This window comes from Octopus bimaculoides, chromosome 28 (genome assembly GCF_001194135.2).
Source record: "Octopus bimaculoides isolate UCB-OBI-ISO-001 chromosome 28, ASM119413v2, whole genome shotgun sequence".
NCBI classification, from domain to species: Eukaryota; Metazoa; Mollusca; class Cephalopoda; order Octopoda; family Octopodidae; genus Octopus; species Octopus bimaculoides.
In genome coordinates this window covers 11,788,120-11,808,838 of record NC_069008.1, presented here as the reverse complement: position 1 = coordinate 11,808,838, position 20,719 = coordinate 11,788,120, and the positions used below count along the sequence as shown (strand labels likewise).

General features: G+C 36.5%; 4 protein-coding genes across 8 annotated transcripts in view; all 4 read right to left on the bottom strand.

Annotated features, from left to right (window-relative positions):
• Window positions 1-6,934, bottom strand: part of LOC106868857 (zinc finger protein 271) — a 17,373-nt gene extending 10,439 nt beyond the window's left edge. The window contains exons 1-3 of one of the 4 annotated variants that reach the window (XM_052977383.1): window positions 6,858-6,910; window positions 6,602-6,758; window positions 3,287-3,405 (exon numbers count right to left, since the gene is read on the bottom strand). The gene's annotated coding sequence lies outside the window, so the exon portion shown is untranslated. Of the gene's footprint in view, window positions 1-3,286; window positions 3,406-5,641; window positions 5,741-6,355 lie in introns of those variants that run through there. The other 3 variants (XM_052977382.1, XM_052977381.1, XM_052977384.1) reach the window with 3 other exon arrangements.
• LOC106868865 (zinc finger protein 879) lies at window positions 2,069-4,188 on the bottom strand. The gene is made up of 4 exons (XM_052977767.1): window positions 4,083-4,188; window positions 3,376-3,405; window positions 2,637-2,874; window positions 2,069-2,369 (listed from the first exon to the last, which is right to left on the bottom strand). The coding sequence occupies exons 1-4, from the start codon at window positions 4,186-4,188 to the stop codon at window positions 2,069-2,071; spliced, it is 675 nt and encodes a 224-aa protein (XP_052833727.1).
• A 2,852-nt stretch (window positions 6,935-9,786) lies between the features above and the next one.
• LOC106868866 (zinc finger protein 3-like) lies at window positions 9,787-11,149 on the bottom strand. The gene is made up of 3 exons (XM_014914314.2): window positions 11,112-11,149; window positions 10,120-10,286; window positions 9,787-10,016 (listed from the first exon to the last, which is right to left on the bottom strand). The coding sequence occupies exons 1-3, from the start codon at window positions 11,147-11,149 to the stop codon at window positions 9,787-9,789; spliced, it is 435 nt and encodes a 144-aa protein (XP_014769800.2).
• A 4,252-nt stretch (window positions 11,150-15,401) lies between these two features.
• LOC106868861 (zinc finger protein 239) lies at window positions 15,402-18,308 on the bottom strand. 2 transcript variants are annotated; one of them, XM_052977390.1, is made up of 3 exons: window positions 18,192-18,308; window positions 17,433-17,566; window positions 15,402-17,276 (listed from the first exon to the last, which is right to left on the bottom strand). In XM_052977390.1, the coding sequence occupies exon 3, from the start codon at window positions 16,870-16,872 to the stop codon at window positions 15,790-15,792; it is 1,083 nt and encodes a 360-aa protein (XP_052833350.1). In that variant the 5' UTR covers window positions 16,873-17,276; window positions 17,433-17,566; window positions 18,192-18,308; the 3' UTR covers window positions 15,402-15,789. The 2 variants fall into 2 exon arrangements, with proteins under 2 accessions (XP_052833350.1, XP_014769794.1); XM_014914308.2 differs by lacking the exon at window positions 17,433-17,566.
• Window positions 18,309-20,719: the final 2,411 nt, after the last annotated feature.

The following is a 20,719-nucleotide window of genomic DNA, read 5'->3' as shown; positions in this document are numbered from 1 at the left end:
GAACCCTGCTGTACTCTTTCACCACAACTTTCTCTCACTCTTACTTCCTGTTTCTGTTGTGCCTGTAATTCAAAGGGTCAGCCTTGTCACACTGAATATCCCCAAGAACTACGTTAAGGGTACACGTGTCTATGGAGTGCTCAGCCACTTACTCATTAATTTCACGAGCAGGCTGTTCCATTGATCGGATCAACTGGAACCCTCGTCGTCGTAAGCGACGGAGTGCCAACAGCAACAACAATTATTTATATTGGAGAGAGTCAACATCCATTGACAAGGTTGCAAAAGCAATGAAAATTTTGGAAGAAAAAATATAAATAATGAATGGAAAATGAACCAGTGAGTGTGTTAGATAATAAAGCATTAAGACAATATGACTTTCCCCAGACACAACATAATTTGCTTCAACACACAAGTTCACATAAAGAATCTTGCAAACAAGATACAAAAAGTTGCTAAAAATATCAGTGATATGGTTTCTCTTCTGTATGAATGTGTCTGTGACAAGTTAAGGCACATCCATGTGTGAACATTTTACCATGGATGTTACATGGCTTCTCTCATGTATGAATGCAGTTGTATTCTTTCGCATTTAAGGTACTCTTGAAGGGAGTTTTAAAAAATTTCTACACTGCCCCAATGAGAGATCACTAATAATGATAAAATCATTAAGTAAGCAGGCATTCTGTTGGTTACGATGATGATGATGTGTCTGGTTGATCCAATCAATGGAACAACCTGCTTGTGAAATTAACATTCAAGTGGCTGAGAACTCCACAAACATGCTTACCCTTAACCCTCTTGTGACACCCAGGCCAAATGATCGGCACGGGTGATACAAACTGAAAGGACTTTGAGGTTTTAAAATGTAATAGCTAGAGATCATCCTTCAGTAGATTTAATCTAAAACTATATAATATATATATAGTTTTACATATTAATAAAGTAGTTATAGGCACTTTAGCCTTTGTTTTCTATATACACCCATCAATTTCAATCTCAACAGAAAAAAATTTCAGTTTTTGGCTACACATAAAAAATACTGTATGTCTCAAAAGGGTTAATGTGGTTCTCAAGGAGATTCAGCATTACACAAGTACAACTCATTTTTGCCGGCTGAGTGGACTGGAGCAACATGAAATGAAGTGTCTTGCTCAAGGACACAACTTGCCACCTGGAATCTAACTCATGAGCTGAATACTCTAGCCTTAAGCCACATGCCTTTATAAAGTTATTAGTTAGACCAACAAATATCAGGAAAGAATTTACTCAACAAAATATAAGAACATTATGGGGTAAAAAAAAAATAAATGAAACAGGATTATACATACAGTGCTTGTTGCACCGTATGTACTATGCCCTCTATATTTTGATATAGTAACTGATCTGGATGAATAACAATACAATCAGTTAAGGGACTTTTTTCAGAGAATGTGACAGTAATACAGTTTCTCTCTTGTATGAATGTGTTTGTGATATGTTAAAGCATATCCATGAGAGAATGATTTACTACAGATGTTGCACTGCTATGATCCTCCCCTGCACGAATGCATTTGTAGATAACTACATGACCCATTCTAAGAGAGTAATTTACCACACATATCACAATGATATGGCTTTAAAAATCATCAATAAAATCAATGATTTTAGAGTTTGTTTCACATTTATCTTCTTCTCAATTTCCATAATTTTTCTTTTATTTCCACCATATACAGAGGATTTGGTTTTATCGTATTGTTAGCAAATATTTCTAGAACTATATTTCCATCAAGTGTGATATTTGTTGATATCTGTAAAAGATGACTTAACCCTTTAGTATTTAATCCAGTTATGTCCAGGCCAAATAATCTGCCTGTTTTATGTTAAAATTGACCCAACCTCTCACACCTACCCTACAATGTCATTCTAAAAACATGCAAACACACCATTGAAATGTTGAAGCAACAAAATAATGCACGATTACTTTAAAACAATGTGAATAAATAAGCAATGCACTTGACAAAGAAATCTGAATGCTAAAGGGTTAATTACTGTTGGTGAGTAATTAAGTCACCTTTTGTAGAATGATTTACATATGGGTGTCTCCTGTATGGGCACATTTGTGCCTCCTTAAATCACAACTTTGAGAGAATGACTCCCCACAGTGATCACAGAGATATGTCTTCTCTCCAATATGAATGTACACATGTTTATTTAAGTTACTGCGGTTAGAGAAAGACTTACTACAAACATCACAAGGATAAGGGTTCTCCCCTGTATGAACCCGTTTGTGAATTGTTAGAGCATCTACACGAGAGAATGATTTACCACAGATGGTACATTGGTATGGTTTTTCGCCTGTATGGATTTTCTTGTGTTTACTTAAATGGCTACCATCAGAAAATGACATACCACAGATATCACAATGAAATGGCTTTTCTCCAGTATGAGTACGTTTGTGTCTAATTAAATCACAATTTTGAGAGAATGACTTACCACAGATATCACAGCAATATGGCTTTTCTCCTGTATGAATACGTTTGTGCTGACTTAAGGTACTACTTTGAGAGAATGGCTTTCTACAGATATCACAGTGATATGGCTTCTCTCCTGTATGAATGCGTTTGTGAGCAGTTACAGATTGTGCCTGAGTGAACGATCTACCACAGATATCACACTGATATGGTTTTGCTACTGTATGAAAGCGTTTGTGAGTTGTTAAGTTACCATTTCGAGAGAATGACATACCACAGATATTACAGTGATATGGTTTCTCTCCCGTATGAATATATTGGTGAGGAGTTAAATGAAGTCTATTTGAAAATGATTCACCACATATATTACACTGATATGGTCTTTCTCTTGTATGAATACGCTTGTGTTTAATGAAACAACCTTCATCAGAACATGATTTACCACAGATACCACAGTGATATGGCTTTAGATCATCAACAACATCAATGATTTTAGAGTTTGTCACACATTTAACTTTCTTCTCGCATAACTCAACTTCCATAATTTTTCTTTTATTATCCCCATATACGCTTGATTTGTCTTGCTTTATTCTTAGCAAATACTACTACTACTATATTTCCACCAAGTGTTATATTTGTCGATATCTGGAGAAGCTGCAAACCCCTTTGAAAGTTCTTCCAAGTTTACTAACTGAAATGATCTTGTATATGTTTTATACAATGGAAAAGTGGAATTAGATGGTAAAAATCAATGCATAAACATTCAAAGCAGAGAAAAACTCAAATGCAGCTATTAATAACAGTTCTATATAAAATATTCATCTGTAGTTCACCTTTCATTTATATAAATGGAAATAAATCTGCTCTGTGTAATATTTTTGTTTAGTCTTGAAAATATGATAAATATAGATGCTGTATTCACTGTGAATAATTCTTTGCTGTTTCTGGTATTCTGAAATATAAAAGAAACAAAAATATAAGATCCTGAGAATACTTACAATGTACAGATACAAGAGTGGAAATTTTACTACATTTTTATTTAGGAAAAAGTAACAGATATAAACAATGTTTATTGTCACTTAAGCACAGGTGTTCTTTAAGAACAGATGATACTGTTATTTTAACCCCAGGACTCCTCCTCCAGCTGGTTATTCAGTGCACCTCGTACTTGATATATATTGCAAGCAGGGAGAGAACTCACTAACATCCTAACTCCAAGCCCACCAGACCAAGTGAATTTGATATTATTGGACCATCCTCAGTGATGGGCACTCATCTGCCAGACATGGCAGTAGTCTATTTCAGGTCGCAATATATAGAAAAGATAGTGTCATACAGTTACTGATTTTGCTTAGATATAAGCACTTCATTAGAAGGAATAATTGGATCCACACTGCCACCATGGTAATGGTCTCCCAGGAATAGCATATTTCTCCAAATTCTTTAAATATTTTAATCCTGCTCAAAAATTTTTCAAACATTTATATAATTTACACAGAAAATACAATATTCTTAAATTGTCTTGCAAGTTACTTGGTCACCCTGCCAGTGCTGATATCACGTTAAAAGCATCCAGTCCACACTGGAGTGGTTGACATTTGGAAGGGCATCCAGCTGTAAAAATCTGACCAGGTCCGCTAGTGCTTTCCATCACTGACAGTTCCATACCAGCCCCTCTGCATTCTCCAACGTGATGTTGAGCCTCTGGAGATCTTCCCCAGTCATGTCCTGCCATGCGGTCTCTCCCAGCTTGCAGCTGCTGCATCAAATGAGAGTAAAACCCTGATAGGATGATCTAGCAGGAGAGGACATGTCCGTCCCAGTGTAGTGTGTAAATAGTATAATTATGTGACTTCTTTGAGGATACAATGGTTATCTGAAAGTGAAGATATGACTACATTGGAAATGAGTAATAGTAATACGATGCACGCACCTTCGCCATTTACTACCATCACCACCACACCTACTAACACCATCATTACATCCACCACCACCACCACCAACAACACTACATTCAAGCTTTTGTGTATAGCATAATACTTCCAAACTGAAATATGGATCTGTTATTTTGAAAACCCCAGTTTAACTGCTAAATGAGAGCTACTACCTCTATTAGTAAAGAAAGGCTTCAATGACAGAGGGGATGACAGAGGATTGAGACTCCTGACACTTTGCTGTGCTTGAAAAGACACATCAAACTAAGTAAAATCGAGGTTGTCCTTGTATATGTGCATGTCCCCTGCTTCCCTCTTCAGCTGAACGTTCCTAATCTTGTGGGCTCATGGGTGCTGGTGCCACATAGAAGCACCCAATACACTCTCCAAAGTGGTTGGCATAAAGAAGGGGATCTAGCCATAGAAACAATGTCAAAACAGACGACTAGAGCCCTGTCCAAACTATGCCAGCATAGCAGAAATCAGACATTAAATGATGATGAAAGTAAATTGCAGATTTGGTTAACACTATTAATTAAACATGTTTTGATGTTCCTAGTCAACTATCAATATCAATTGTTATCCATTAATTTAATATAATGTTGGATTCTGCCACTAACAACACTTTTAACAAAAAAATAAAAATCGAAACGGGACTCCAAATAATTAAATTAGGCCTTATCTAAACAGGAAAATGAATATTGTTTTTGTTAACAAAATTTTCTACAAATAACTTTCAGATGGTATACATTAGTGTTATATTGGAATCTAAGATTAAAAAATAGTAGGCTCGCACACATACATATTGACATACATCAGATATATCTATCTACAGAATGAAACTTTCTGTTTCTAAAAAAAATTGTGATGTGCGTACATCACAATTGCCCATCAATTTTATTTTTTGCATGAAATTCTGATATGACCGTTATCTACACTATCTGAAGTATATTTGAAGAAAATTTCATTGAAAAATATCCATTTTTCTGGCAGTTATGATGTAACAAGGTTGGGGGCGGGGCAATCACACTTGTGTAGGTATGTCTAAATTTGTGAAAAATTTATTTTTCCTAAATGTAACATGAAAAATTAAAAGAAATGTACCTCTGAAAAGAATTTCGAAAAACTATGAAGAACAAAAGTTATAGAAAATGAAAACTTACAGAATAGAGATGGAATGGGAGCAAACAAATAAAAAAAATTCAAAAAGTAGTTCTGTAAAGCATAATCTAATTCCAAATGTTTAAAACTTACAGGAGTGGCGGTGTGGTAAGTAGCTTGCTTACCAACCACAAGGTTCCGGGTTCAGTTTCACTACATGGCACCTCGGGCCGACCAAAACCTTAAGTGGATATGGTAGACGGAAACTGAAAGAAGCCCCTCGTACACATATATATATATGTGTGTGTGTGTCTGTGTTTGTTCCCCCACTATCGCTTGACAACTGATGTCGGTGTGTTTACGTCCCCGTATCATAGCAGTTCGGTAAAAGAGATCGATAGAATAAGTCCTGGGGTCGATTTGTTCGACTAAAGGCGGTGCTCCCGCAGGCCGCAGTCAAATGACTGAAACGTGTAAATGAGTATGAAAAGAAATTACGAGCTTTGGTAGATAATTTCTGACTCAATTCGACAGGATTGCCAGCTTATTCTAACGATCATTGTATTGGTGTATTTGGTTTTATTTTAGTTATTTCTTAAATGTATTCTTATATAACTCTTGTACTAACTATAATTCACTCGTTGTGGACATATAGAATGTCAAATAGCCGTGTGTGATGAGAGAACAGGGATTTGGAGTGACACTTAGTCTATATTAATATAATAAAATAGATAAATAGCATTCAATAAGTTTTGAGGGTGAAACACCTTGAAATGTTTACCATTCTATTATCAGAAATTCATTAAAAGAAAGTGTAGGTATGGTAATTTAGCGAAATGTTTAGGATAATAAATATATTGTCATTACCGATTTCAATCAGTGCTGGACAACAGAATTAATATCGACCTCTGAGCAGTAACATCAAATGGTTTTCACCTACTTTAACGAAATAGTATGATAATGGGTAATTTCTTATTTGACGTTCGTAAAATCATAGTGATTGAAAAAGTTTATTTCAATAAAACATTGGCATTCTTTCGTTAGATTTCATAAAATTATAAGTGGTACACTCTACGATCAGCGAGTAAAAAGTGAAGAAAATGTTTGTCTTACTTTGAATAGAGGTTCGATCTGGGCATATGTGAGAATTCGTCAACAATCCACGACGGGCATTAAGCAATACAAGTCGCTGAATCTGAGAAAGATCGAACTAGTGTCGTAATTGTACGCCTTTTATTGATTATCTGCAAATATTTCGTTGAAATTCACACTGTAACGAGGAGCAGGAAGGCGTCTAGAAGACATGCTAATAGAAATGAAATTGAAAGTAAAACAAATTCAATTTTACGATCGTCAAATTGGAAATTACCTAATAATGTTATATGTCTTAATGTTTACTGATATAATAAACAAGGACTCGATCATATCAAACATCCTGCGTAGACTATTAACGGAAACGGAAGTAAAATGTTGCGTGACTTACTCTAACAAATAAAACCACAAAAAACAAAAGACAAAGAATTGTATTAAATTTTTCGGAAATTTTAGTTTCGATGTTGTTGCTAATGACGAATACCAATCATCATTATTTTGGAAAGTTGTCATTAATAAAGAAATTAGAAGCATTTAAATTTACGTATTTTAAACCAGTGTTCTCACAGTAGAAGTCAAAACTTCGTTGTCATGGTAACTCCGCTTCGTTAATCATTTTTTTTCATTTGTGCACGAGCATGCGATCAACAATTCCTTTGAAAAATTTACCTTGAAAATGGGTTCGACCTCAAGAAATTTTTTGACTTTGTTAGAGAGAATTAAAACAGAGGAAGAAGCGGCGGTATAAGAAAAGTCCTTCGTAAGGAGAAGTGTGAAACCCATAACAAGAATATAAAATTACATTGTGACTGCCTGAACTGGCGATAGGGTAGGAGAGAATATAGAAAGTCAATGTCCCATAGAAGAGGCATGTGGTTGAAAGCGGGAAAGCCTTCTCAGAAGTTTAATTTTTGCTCATATACTGCTATGCAGTGCAGCTCGTGTATAGGCACTGCAGAACTGTAGCACCTCCTATTTCCACTTAATATTATCGATAATATTCAATATAATGAGTCCGTCTTTTACTTTAATTCTTTCTTTATACTTGTACATTGTATAATCCTTAAGCTTAATGTCAGTAGCTATCCCCTAGTTTATGAAAAAGATACAAAAATCCTTGTATAGAATTATGCGCTTCACAGTTCCAGTGATGAGGTGTTTGGCTGTTGTGCGCATGCTCACATGTCCGAGATAGGAAGCCACACGCTAGGGAGAGAGAGCATTGTGGATCACGCAGTGCCAACCCAGGTGTGCCGGGTGAAAGGTAGTGTTTCTTTTTGACTCTGCATGTGTTGTGCTTAAAAATATGTTTATATTCTTGAATGTGATAAAGTGCAGAATTTGATTATTATCCTGCTTCCAGTTACAATGTTGCTGCCAGGTTTTAAAAATAGGGCAGATTTTCCCCCCTTATTTTGTGATATAGGAAGGATCTTTGAAAAATGGGGGAATTCGCAGCAGCGTTCAGTGAACAAATTAAACACTACATGGCAGTGGCTAGAATGTGAACCACTCAAGTTTATGTATAAATTTTCTTTTTATCTGTTTGTTTCCTTTTACACAATATTAAAACAACGGCTAAAAAGTTTCTGAAGCAGCATCTCCACTAATTTTATTCATGAGCCACCACTGCTGCTGGGTGAAAGAGTTAACTCCAAGGTTTTGTAGAGATGCAATTTCAGCATTAGATTATAAGAACAGAACCAAAACCTCTAAAGGCAATATCAGAGACAGTAGAGAAATGTTCTAGCTGGATCTTGTTTAGGAGGAACAAAAACGACTTCCACACCATTTTGTGTTTTTAACACTAAGGAAATAACTCTGAACGATTGTGATAGTGCTGACGTTTCACCACTACCATGACAATCAATGTTATTTCTTCTTTAAGTTGAAGTTTGAAAGCTGAATCAACAGAGAAGAGTTCCAACTATATGAGATCTCCAGGTGGTTTAAATGCACAAGTCTTCTATATCCAAGGGGTTAAAATGTGTCAGCAGAAGGGCACCCAGGGGTCATCACCTGGATCTAGCCTGACCACTCCCTTAGAGTGTAAGATGTTAAGGACCATAACATCTGCCTGATTAGGGTTTCTTTGGTCATCTCTTTTGAGAGTTTCTTACCACTGACTTATGGCTGGACAATTGACTTTCAGGAACAGGCCAGAGGACATCCAGGAAGGACTGGGTAACATTATAACATTAGGAAAGACTAGACACACAGGCTCTGAGGGTTAGCTACCCGCTTTGCCATTATTATTATAAGGCTATGAGCTCCAGCAATGAAAGATGCTCCTGGAATTCACCAAAAGGGAGAGAGAAGAATGAATCCATTGGTAAAATAATCACTATGACCAGGAATGCATATGAGATTATAAGCACGGGACAAGTGAAATTCTTGTGTGTCAGTGGAAGAAGTTTCTCCTCAGTGCATGGCATGACAATCCACAGGTCGAAATAGGGATGTGCAAGGACTCTGTTGAATGAACAGCAGTGCATTACTCCAGGACATAAGTTATCAGAAAACCAATGCCAGGAGTCAAAGACATCCATGCTGTTGATTCAGATGAGGAGTTTTTAGTGGCTCTTAAAGACAAGACACTGTAGGAGGCTGTGCAAAAGAAAAATGGGAATCATTGAACGAGAAGATAGTCCAGAAACTGAATGTGCTCATATGGAAGAGCACTCTGAAAACATGCTAGCCACATTTGGAGACTTTTATACAATCTGCCTATGGAATAAGACAGTCAAAAGGGAAATCATCTCTCCAGAAACCCAGACACTACCGAGGGATGGAAAACATCCCGAGGAGGAAAAGGAATCTAACGAAACAGATGGAAATTGCCCCAGCATTTGAGAAACAAAGATTAGAAAAACTCTGGAGAGACTTCAAAGCGTTAGGGTTTCTCTCCTGTATGAGTGTATTTGGGAGTAGTCAAGGTATCATTTCCAGAGAATGATTTACCACAGATATCACAACAAAACGGTTTCTCTCGTTTAGTTAGACTTGATATTTCAGAGAATGATTTACCACTGATATCACACTGATCCTGTATGAATAGTCTTATGTTTAGATAGGTTCCGTGTTTGAGAGAATGATTTATCACAGATATCACACTGATATGGTTTCTCTCCTGTGCGAGTGCACCTGTGTATAATTAAGTCACTATTTCCAGAGAATGATTTGGTTTTACTCCTGTATGTATAGATTTATGCTTGGTTCAATTTTTGAGAGAATGATTTACCACAGATATTACAATTATATGGATTCTTTCCCATGTGAATGTGTTTGTGAGTAGCTAAGGCATTTCTGTAAGAGAATGATTCACCACAAGTATCGCAGTGAAAAGGTTTCTCTCCTGTACAAATGCGCTTGTGAACAGTTAAATTATGTCCATGTGAAAATGACCCATCACAGATGTGACAATATGGTTTCTTTCCTGTATGAATGAGCTTGTGTTTAATGAAAGAGCTTCCATCAGATATCGCAATGATATGGCTTTTCTCCTGTATGAATTCGTTTGTGTCTACTTAAATCACTACCTTGGGAGAATGCTTTACCACAGATATTACAGTGATAGGGTTCTTCTCCTGTATGATTACGAATGTGTTTAGATAAGTGATCAGGGCTTGAGAAGGATTTACTACAAATATCACAGAGATAAGCTTTCTCTCCTGTATGAATGCGTTTGTGCTTGGTTAGGTGAACTCTTTGAGAAAAGGATTTAACACAAATATCACAGTGATATGGTTTTTCTTCTGTATGAATGAGTTGGTGTGTAATCAGATGTTTATTTTGAGAGAATGATTTACCACAGTTATCACAATGATATGGTTTTTCTCCAGTATGAATACGTCTGTGAGTAATTAGGTGACCTTAGAATAAATCCATGTGATCCCTGCTATTCCTAGTGTACTAAGCAATCACATAACAACAATCCATACATTGTAGGGAGTCGTTAGATTATAGAAGGACCATAAATCTTCCCAGAGCCAATTGCTGGTCCTACAAGAGAGTTGGTATGTGGGGCTAATATTTCCAGCAACTATAGGCTATCCTACTTCCTCTCAATGATAATAAGACAGTTAATTGGAATATCTGTGAGAGAAGAGAAAATCTTTGCAGTAGAATCGATGACTATACAGTATGAATGTGGTATCCCTTTATTCATGTAGTAACATTCACTCTGCTGTGGATATATGTCATTTACTCTATCATGCATAGTGGGGGAATCGTATTAAAAAAGATGAATGAAATATCAGTAGTAACTACATTATATTATGATGTGTGATAATACAAATAACCAAACACTAAAGATTTAAGTTGACTGTGTAAGTAACCTTTATCAAATTTCAATATAATATTTGGTATCTGACCCCAAAACAATGCAAATATTTTCCTGTGTGATGACCTAATTATAAACACTAATGTTTTTATGATTATCCTTTTCTGAATTTCAATCATTCTCTGCCTCCTTTTCTATTGAATGCCTTCTCCTATTCCTTTCTTTCCTCTTTATCTCTCTTTCACTTACCGATTCTTATCGCCTCTCTTCTTGCCTATACCATTCATTCAAGGTTCTGCTTGATTATAACCAGAAATGATTCTGACAAAAGTAACATAAATTGTTGGAGTCATTCAATTTTTCTCAACCAATCAATGAACCGATTGAGTAAATCTATCAATGACGAACCTATAATGACTACTAGAAACAGCCCTAAGTCAAATTTACTACAATAAAGAAAAATAGGTAATGACCATTATTTTGTACCTAGTCTTGCATATCATTCTATAAAAACTAGTGTAACTGGAGCACAACCATGGATTTACAATGTAGAATGGTCATAGCACAAGAATAGGCAGAGTTCTTTGCTAATCTAAACAATATTGTTAGCCTGGTGTACAAACAGAGAGCTTATAAAATTTTTTCAGATTGATAATCTCTCACTAATGGCTCTCAGTATATTAATCAAAGTGTACAATATTATATATCCATTACAGTCAACCTTACCGATTAGTTTTGCACTAGGGGTTCAACAGAGGTGTTAGGCAGCAGTCCATTTATGTAACCCTGAGCTCTTCAGAAATGGCAGTTATGGAATGAAATATGAGAACTGATCTCTATTGTTGGGGCTGAACATATATCCAATTTGTGGTTGGTGTGAAAAAGACAATGGAATGAACTGAGCAAGGTTTAAGTTAAGAGTTATGTCTCTTGGTACCAAAGCACCATCTCTGGAAGTGTTTCAAAGTGACAAGTTTTCTGGAAGCGTATGGGAAATGTGTGTATTTTTAGAGATGGTGTTCTTGGTAGAAATGGAATGTGTGTAGTGGTAGTATATGCGCCAGAAGGTTGGAAGTCAATAACTACTTGTATGATGGCTGCACTTGCTTACAACTATCACTGGAAGTCAAAGCAAGAAGATAAACATAGATATCATCATTTAACGTCTGTTGTCCATGCTGGTATGGGTTGGACAGTTTGACCAGGACTGGTAAGCTGAGGGGCTGCACCAGACTCCCGTCTGATTTGGCATGGTTTCTATGGCTGGATGCCCTTCCTAATCCCAACCACTCTGAGAGTATAAAGGGTGTTTTTACATGCCACTGGCATGGGTGCCAGTTGTGTGACCCAGTATCTGCCACAACTATGGTTTCACTTGGCTTGATGGGCCTTCTTTCCAAGCATGGCATATTGCCAAAGGCTTCAGTCATTAAAATATTTCTAAAGCACAAAGTGAAATGTCATAAATATAGATATACCAATGATCTATACAACAAAGTTGCCTTCAGTTTCTGACTACCAAATATACTCGAGGCTTTGGACAACACGGAGTAATAGCGGATACTTGTTCAAGGTGCTAAACATAAGGACCTAATCTGAAGTTATGTGGTGGGAAAGCAAATTTCCTGACACAGTCACTGCCTGTGCATCATCATCATCATTTAATGTCTACTTCCTATGCTGAAAACTGGTAAGCCAGGGGAGCTGCACCAGGTTCCAATCTGATTAGGCAATGTTTTTATAGCTGGATGCCCTTCCTAACACCAACCACTCTGAGAGTGTAGTGGGTGCTTTCTATGAGCCACCAGCATGGGTGATATTAACCTGAACCAGCATTGGCCACAACTACAGTCTCACTTGGCTTGACAGGTTTACACAAGCACAGTATACTGCCAAGGGTCTTGGTCACCTGTCACTGCCTCCATGAGGCCCAACACTCAAGAGGTGCTTTTTATGTGCCGGTCAAATGGCACTGGCATTAGCCATGACTATGATTTCATTTAGTTTGGCAGGTCTTCATAAGCACAACATATTGCCCAACAACTGAAGGGTATTTTTAATGGGCCAATTACATGACACAGGTGGAGGCGCAATGGCCCAGTGGTTAGGGCAGCGGAGACGCGGTTTCAATTTCCCGACCGGGCGTTGTGAGTGTTTATTGAGCGAAAACACCTAAAGCTCCAAAAGGCTCCGGCAGGGGATGGTGGCGAACCCTGCTGTACTCTTCCACCACAACTTTCTCTCACTCTTACTTCCTGTTTCTGTTGTGCCTGTAATTTAAAGGGTCAGCCTTGTCATACTGTGTCACGCTGAATATCCCCGAGAACTACGTTAAAGGTACACGTGTCTGTGGAGTGCTCAGCCACTTGCATGTTAACTTCACGAGCAGGCTGTTCCGTTGATCGGATCAAGCGACGGAGTGCCAACACCAAAAACATGACACAGGCATCGGCCATGACTATGATATCACTTGGCTTGACATCACTGCTTCCGTGAGGCCCAACACTTGAATAGTGCTTTTTACATGCCAGTCAATAATTTGTTTAATGTTGATTTTCTCGTGTAAATGTGGGTTGGATGGGGACTTTGGAAAAGAATTTTTAAAGTCTGAGTTCTCCTCCTGTTGCCAATCATTACCTGTTTTATACACAAACTTGTGTGCATGCACACGTGTCTGTGTGTTGCTGGCACTCCGTCGCTTACGACGTCGAGGGTTCCAGTTGATCCGATCAACGGAACAGCCTGCTCGTGAAATTAACGTCCAAGTGGCTGAGCACTCCACAGACACGTGTACCTTTAACGTAGTTCTCGGGGATATTCAGCATGGCACAGTGTGACAAGGCTGACCCTTTGAATTACAGGCACAACAGAAACAGGAAGAGCGAGATAATGTTGTGGTGAAAGAGTACAGCAGGGTTCGCCACCATCCCCTGCCGGAGCCACGTGGAGCTTTAAGTGTTTTTGCTCAATAAACACTCACAACACCCGGTCTGGGAATCGAAACCGTGATCCTATGACCGCAAATCTGCTGCCCTAACCACTGGGCCATTGCACCTCCACCATGTCTGTGTGTAAGCTTGTATTAATTGGTATTGTTGATTAAAGTAGGCCTGGATTATAGTACAATCATTATATAAATTAATGAAAACAGTAAATTCATAACTTAGGTTACAACAGAAATTACAGAACTGAATTTATGTCAGGTATGTAAATAACAAATATATGATATCACATGAATATCCTTTCTATGTTATAATGAAATGTTATATTTTGTGGATAATGTATTTATTTCTCACACAATAATTGTAGAGTGGTGTTAGCTTGGATTTATAAAACATTTATCAGTTATTTTCCCTTCATATTAGTGAGGCAATGTTTCACAGACAATGCCCTTACTGTTGTTACCCATTATCAGTTCTTTTAAGTAAGGGATCTTTTATTTCCAAAGTTCCAGAGACACAAACTGAGCAGCTTTGTTACAAAAAGAAACTGACAAAATCAACTCTGCTTATGACCAAACGATTTTTCGTGAAGTGCAAATGGAAACACACACAGATATCATCATTACTTTAACCCTTTTGATACCAACCTGGCTGAAACCGCCTCTGGCTCTGTAGTACAAATGTCTTGTTTTCAAAAGTTCTGAATTAAAGTCTTCCACCAAACCTTAGTCACAATTTATGTTCCTAACACTAGCTGAATGATAATTAAGATATTTTACTAAACTCTTTGTTATATCTAATATTAATTGAAGGAAAACGCTGAGCATCTCAACAGAAGTATGGTAACAAAAGGGTTAACACCCAGGCTTGTATGGGTTAAATGATTTTAGTTGAGTTAACACTATCACTAACATTCAATAGCTTCCAAGCAAAATAATATTTCCCCATGGCTAGACATGTTTTCATCAAAAGCTGGAAATGGATGACATCACTTGTATGACAGTGACACTTGTTTACAATATTCAAGTTATATCAGAACAGGGACACATATGTGCAAACACACAAACATGTATGACATAATCCTTTTACTTATAAGCTTATAGAAAACATTTGCACAAGGTGCCACGCAGCAGGACTGAACCCCAAACCAGGTGGTTGTAAAGCAAAAAGGAAAACATGTTGAATCCCTCTCTCCCAAAGTATCAATGCCAATATGAATATTGACTCTTTGTTCCATAGGGTAATATTAATGGCCATTTAAAAAGAATTTCTAAACTATAGGCACAGGCATGGCTGTGGTAAGAAGCTTGCTTCCCAACCACATGGTTCTAGGTTCAGTTCCACTGCATGGCACCTTGGGTAAATGTCTTTTACTATAGTCGAGGCTAACCAAAGCTTTGTGAGTGGATTTGGTAGACGAAAACTGAAAAAGCCTGATAGAATAAGTACCAGGCTTACGAAAAATAAGTCCTGGGGTGGATTTCTTTGACTAAACTAAAACCCTTTAAGGCAGTGCTCCAGCATGGCCACAATCAAATGACTGGAACAAGTAAAAGAATACCCAATGAAGTATCATGAATATGGTTATACCAATGAATAAAAGGAAAGAATTTATTGAAAAATTATAGGGTCAAAAAAAAAAAAAAAGGAAAAAATACAGGGTTGTACATGCCATACTTGTACTGTATGTATTATGACCCTATATCATATTCTGTATGAATAGATGATATGATTTCTCTCCTGTATGAATGTATATCTGCTTGCTTATGTCAACATTTTTGAGAAAACAATTTACCAAAAATATCAGTGATATGGCTTTTCTCTGCATGAATATGTTGGTGAGTAATCAGGTGGAAATTTCAAGAGAATAGTTTACCACAGATATCACAGTGACACAGTTTCTTTCCTGTATGAGTGCATTTGTCACTAGTTAAGTCACATTTTCTAGAGAATGATTTACCACAGACAGCACAGTGATATGATTTCTATTGTGTACGAATGCATTTGTGAGTACTTAACCTATAGCCACGTGAATATGATTTACCACAGATATGGCAATGGTATGGTTTCTTTCCTGTATGAATGAGCTTGTGTTGACTGAAAGCACTCCCATCAGAAAATGATTTACCACAGATATCACAGTGATATGGCTTTTCTCCTGTATGAACACGGTGGTGAGTAATTAGGTGACCATTCTGAGAGAATGATTTACCACAGATATCACAAGGATATGGTTTCTCTCCTGTATGAGTGCGTTTGTGCCTATTTAAGTCACATTTTCCAGAGAATGATTTGTCACAGATATCACAGTGATAGGGTTTCTCTCCTGTATGAATGCGTATGTGCTTGGTTAAATGAATACTTTGAGAAAAGGATTTATCGCAAATGTCACAACGATATGGTTTCTCTTCTGAGTGAATGAGTTTGTGAGTAGTCATGTGTGCATTTTGGGAGAAAGATTTACCACAGACATCACAGTGATATGGTTTTTCTCCTGTATGTATAGACTTGTGTGTAGTTAAGCTCCATTTTTGGGAGAAAGATTTACCACAGGTATCACATTGATATGGTTTTTCTCCTGTATGTATAGACTTATGTGTAGCCAGGCTCCATTTTTGGGTGAATGATTTACCACAAATATCACAGTGATATGGCTTTTCTCCTGTATGAATAGACTTATGTTTAGTTAGGCTCCAGTTCTGAGAGAATGATTTACCACAGATGTCACAATCATATGGTTTCTCTTCCATATGAATGTGTTTGTGAGTAGCTAAGGAATTTGCACGAGAGAATGATTTACCACAAATGTTACAGTGATATGCTTTGTCTTCTGTATGAATGCGTTTGTGTCTAGTTAAAGAACTAGCTTCACGGAATGACTTACCACAGATATCACAGTGATACGGTTTCTCCCCTGTATGAATGCGTTTGTGAGTAGTCAGGGCGTATGTACAAGTGAATGATTTACCACATAAATCACAGTGATGTGGCTTTATATTATCAGGAAAATCAATGATTTTAGAGTCTGTTTCACATTTAACAATGTTCTCACTAAACTCAATTTCCATAATTCTTCTTTCCTTTCTATCATGTACACCCGTTACTCTTTGTGTTTTTATATTTTATTCCTAATAAATATTACTATACCTACATTTCCATCAAATATTATGATATCTGAAGATACTGCAGACTTCTTTGAAAATTCTTCCAAGTTTAAGAACTATGTAAAATCATCTTACACAGTGGAAAAGTGAAAGTGTAATGCAAGATCAGTGGGCAAACAATCAAAGCAGTGAAGTAAACAAGAGTTGGTATGACAACAGTTCCAGAGAAATATTTATCTGTAGTCCATCTTAGCTTTATATAAACAGTATTGTATCTGTTCTGTGTAAAATTTCCATTTAGACTTAAAAAGAAGACATCTATTGATGATGTATATTGATATAAATAATTCTTTGTTGTTTCTGATATTCTGAAATAATAGAGAAACAAGAATGTAAGATATAAAGAATACTTATAATGCAGAGACATGTCAGTCAAAATTGAACAACATTTTTACAAAAATTTTAGAAAATCCAGAGCTGTTAAAAATGAAAATGTTGATTTAGTAAAGATGGTCAATTCGAACCTTTTGATACTGTTAGTAAAACATCCATAGTAATTCTACTGTCCACTAATAAAAGTTGTCGATTCGGTTTTCATCAACTCCAAACAGTTAAATTAATGAAAACTTTATTTTTTATAATCGTAATTATCCAATGTCTACAAGAAAAAGTATTTCGAAAAAACGCTGAAGGAAAGTTATAGAAAATGAAAAACTCTGAATGGTGAAAAGAAAAAAAACATAAAAAATTATTTTGTTACGCAAATGTTTAAAACATAGAAGTATAGAGAAATTACGGGATTTGTCTTGCTAGATAATTTCCGACTCTATTCTACAGGATTACAAGCTTATTCAACCGATCATAATATTTTTAATACGTAGTTTTATTTTGTTAATTTTTTTTCGTAAATATAAGTTTATATGTGACTTTTGTATTAACTATAATGTATTAACTATAAGTGAATTAACTATAATTCACTCGTATTGGGCATCAGAATATCAGATGACTTTTATGTGATGTTTTGCGTGACACTTGGTCTGTATTAATTAATAACCAAATACAGAAGTAATATTTAATAAATTTTCAGATAAAGTGTAGCTTTACATCAGATATTTTATATACAATTTCAGGAGGATAATTAAAAAAAACTATCTAGAATAATAAATATGTTGATTTGTCTTAATCTTGATTAGATGTGAATAATCATTATTTCAGACAATCAGTGTTGAAAAATAGAATAAATAGCGATTTCTGAGCAGTAACATCAAAAGGTTTTTACTTACCGATATTCACCTTAATTTTACTAAATAATATCTTCACTTTTATTGCTAAAAAAAAAACAGTGTTTATAAGGAAATATCTCTACCTGTACAAAACAGTAAAGCAACTACGAAAACGGAAGTAAAATGTATTGTGTCACTTCCCCTCTCTAACTAAGAAAACCACAAAGCTTCACACTGAAACAGAAAGTAGGAAAGAGATATTTCACATGTATAAACATATATAAACACACACATATAGTGTACTGTTCCTTTAATAAACAAAAGGATTAAATGTGAGTTGCTAAAAGTTGGACAAGCTTGTACAATGTGCCATGGATAACTAGAGAATTGCGATCTACTTTGTTTCCACATATCTTTGTGAAAAATAAATTGCTTTAAGATCATGTAAATTATGGTTATATCAGAATTTGTTGTGAAAATAATTTTTCGGAAGTAGAGAGAGAGGAACTTCGGATAATTCGCACACCTCGACGTTCGTTTCTTTATATCTTTCAGAAGATCGGGAATTTTTTTCTATAAAATTTTCTAGAAATACTTCTTAGATGGTGTAGATGACGATTATATCGGAACTTAATGGGTAAATAAAAATGGTGAGTTGAGGGCGATATTTTCACGCACCTTACTCGCCTTTATTTTCTGGTGTGTTTTGATGATGTAGATTACAATTAAGAAAAACAAAACAAAAAAACACTCCTTTTTAGGACTGTTCCATTTGCTTATATTCACCCCAGTTCACTCAGCTGTAGAAATGAGATTGCTGGTGTCAAGCTGTACTGGGATAACATCGGTGACGCAGAGAGGGGTGGGGACTGGTATGCATGGGCGACTGCTGGTCTTCTATAAACAACCTTGTTTGGACTTGTACCTCGGAGGGCAACTTTCTAGGCGCAATCCCATGGTCATTCATGACCGAAGGGAGTCTTTGGTAGTGATGATGGTAATAGTGATACTAGTAGTGGTAGCTGGTGTTGGCTGAGGTGGTGATGGCAGTGGTGGTTATTGTTTATGATAGTAACTTGTCTGTTTATATTTAGAACTATTCCACATATTTCTTTCATGTGCTATAGGCCTTAGAATATATCCCCATGATCCCTGTTATTTTTAATATACCTATCAATCACATAATTACAATAATCCATACATTGCAGGGATATCAGATTATGGAAGGAACATAAATCTTCCCAGATATAATTGCTGGTCTCCCAATGGAGTTGGTTTCTGGGGTAACCATAGGATATCTTATTTCTTCTCAGTGAATATAAAACAGTTAACTGGGATATTGCTGGACGTCTGTGAGAGTAGAGAAAATCTTCTCAGTAACTGATCTGGCAACCTCACAGGTAGTGATGGTTAGGATGTTGCACTCAAGATCACAATATTGTGGTTTCAATTCCAAGACCAAGAGGTTCATTGGTTGTGTTCCTGAGCAAAACACTTCATCTCATATTGCTCTGTGATCACTTCGACATCTGATGTGTGGTACACAGTACCCCTGCTCAGACAACATTGATTTGATGGAGAGAGTGATCTAATGTGCAGCATGAACATTTGATCACCATGAACAAATTATTTGTGCAGGTCATATGGCAAAAGCTGAACGCTTGTCCGTTGCCTTCGACAGGGGAGCCCATCATATATATATGTATATTAATTTGCGAAGGTGTCTGTCAATAATTCTGTTATTATCCAATGTAACTATTTTAAGAATGATAATAACAGAATCAATGACATAGGCGATAGAAGGCCAAAAATAGCATTAAATAGCCAAGGGGTTACAATTAAACAAAGGACATACCAAGTATGTCTACCTGCTTGGTTTTGACTGTTATTTCAAGCAGGTAGACATACTTAGTATGTCTTTTGATTAATTATATATATATATATATATATATATATATATACACATACAGGCACACACACATACACACACTTTCGTGCGGGTGACACGTAAAAGCACCCACTACACTCTCTGAGTGGTTGGCGTTAGGAAGGGCATCCAGCTGTAGAAACTCTGCCAAATTAGATTGGAGCCTGGTGTAGCCATCCGGCTGCACCAGTCCTCAGTCAAATCGTCCAACCCATGCTAGCATGGAAAGCAGACGTTAAACGATGATGATGATGATGATGATGATAGGGAGTTGCACTCACAATCGCCAGATTGAGGTTTCAATTCTTAGACCAGGTAGTGCATTGTCTTCTTGAACAAAGCACTTTATTTCACGTTGCTCTGTGATCACTTCGACACCTTCAGTTGAATCAAAAATTTAAAATTTGGTTTGGAGAGAAAATACAAAGATATGGAATAGGACTGACTCTCTCATTTCAGTGCTGAAATGTGAGGGTCAATCCACATCTTGGTACACACGCAGGCTTTCTTTTAGTTTCCATCAACTGAATCCAACCAGCAAGGCATTGGTCAACCTAGGGTAGTAGCAGAAGACATCTTCCCAAGGAGTGGATTTGGTAGACGCAAACAGGAAGAAGCCCGTTGTATTTATATATACAAGTAAAAAAATATATATATAAAA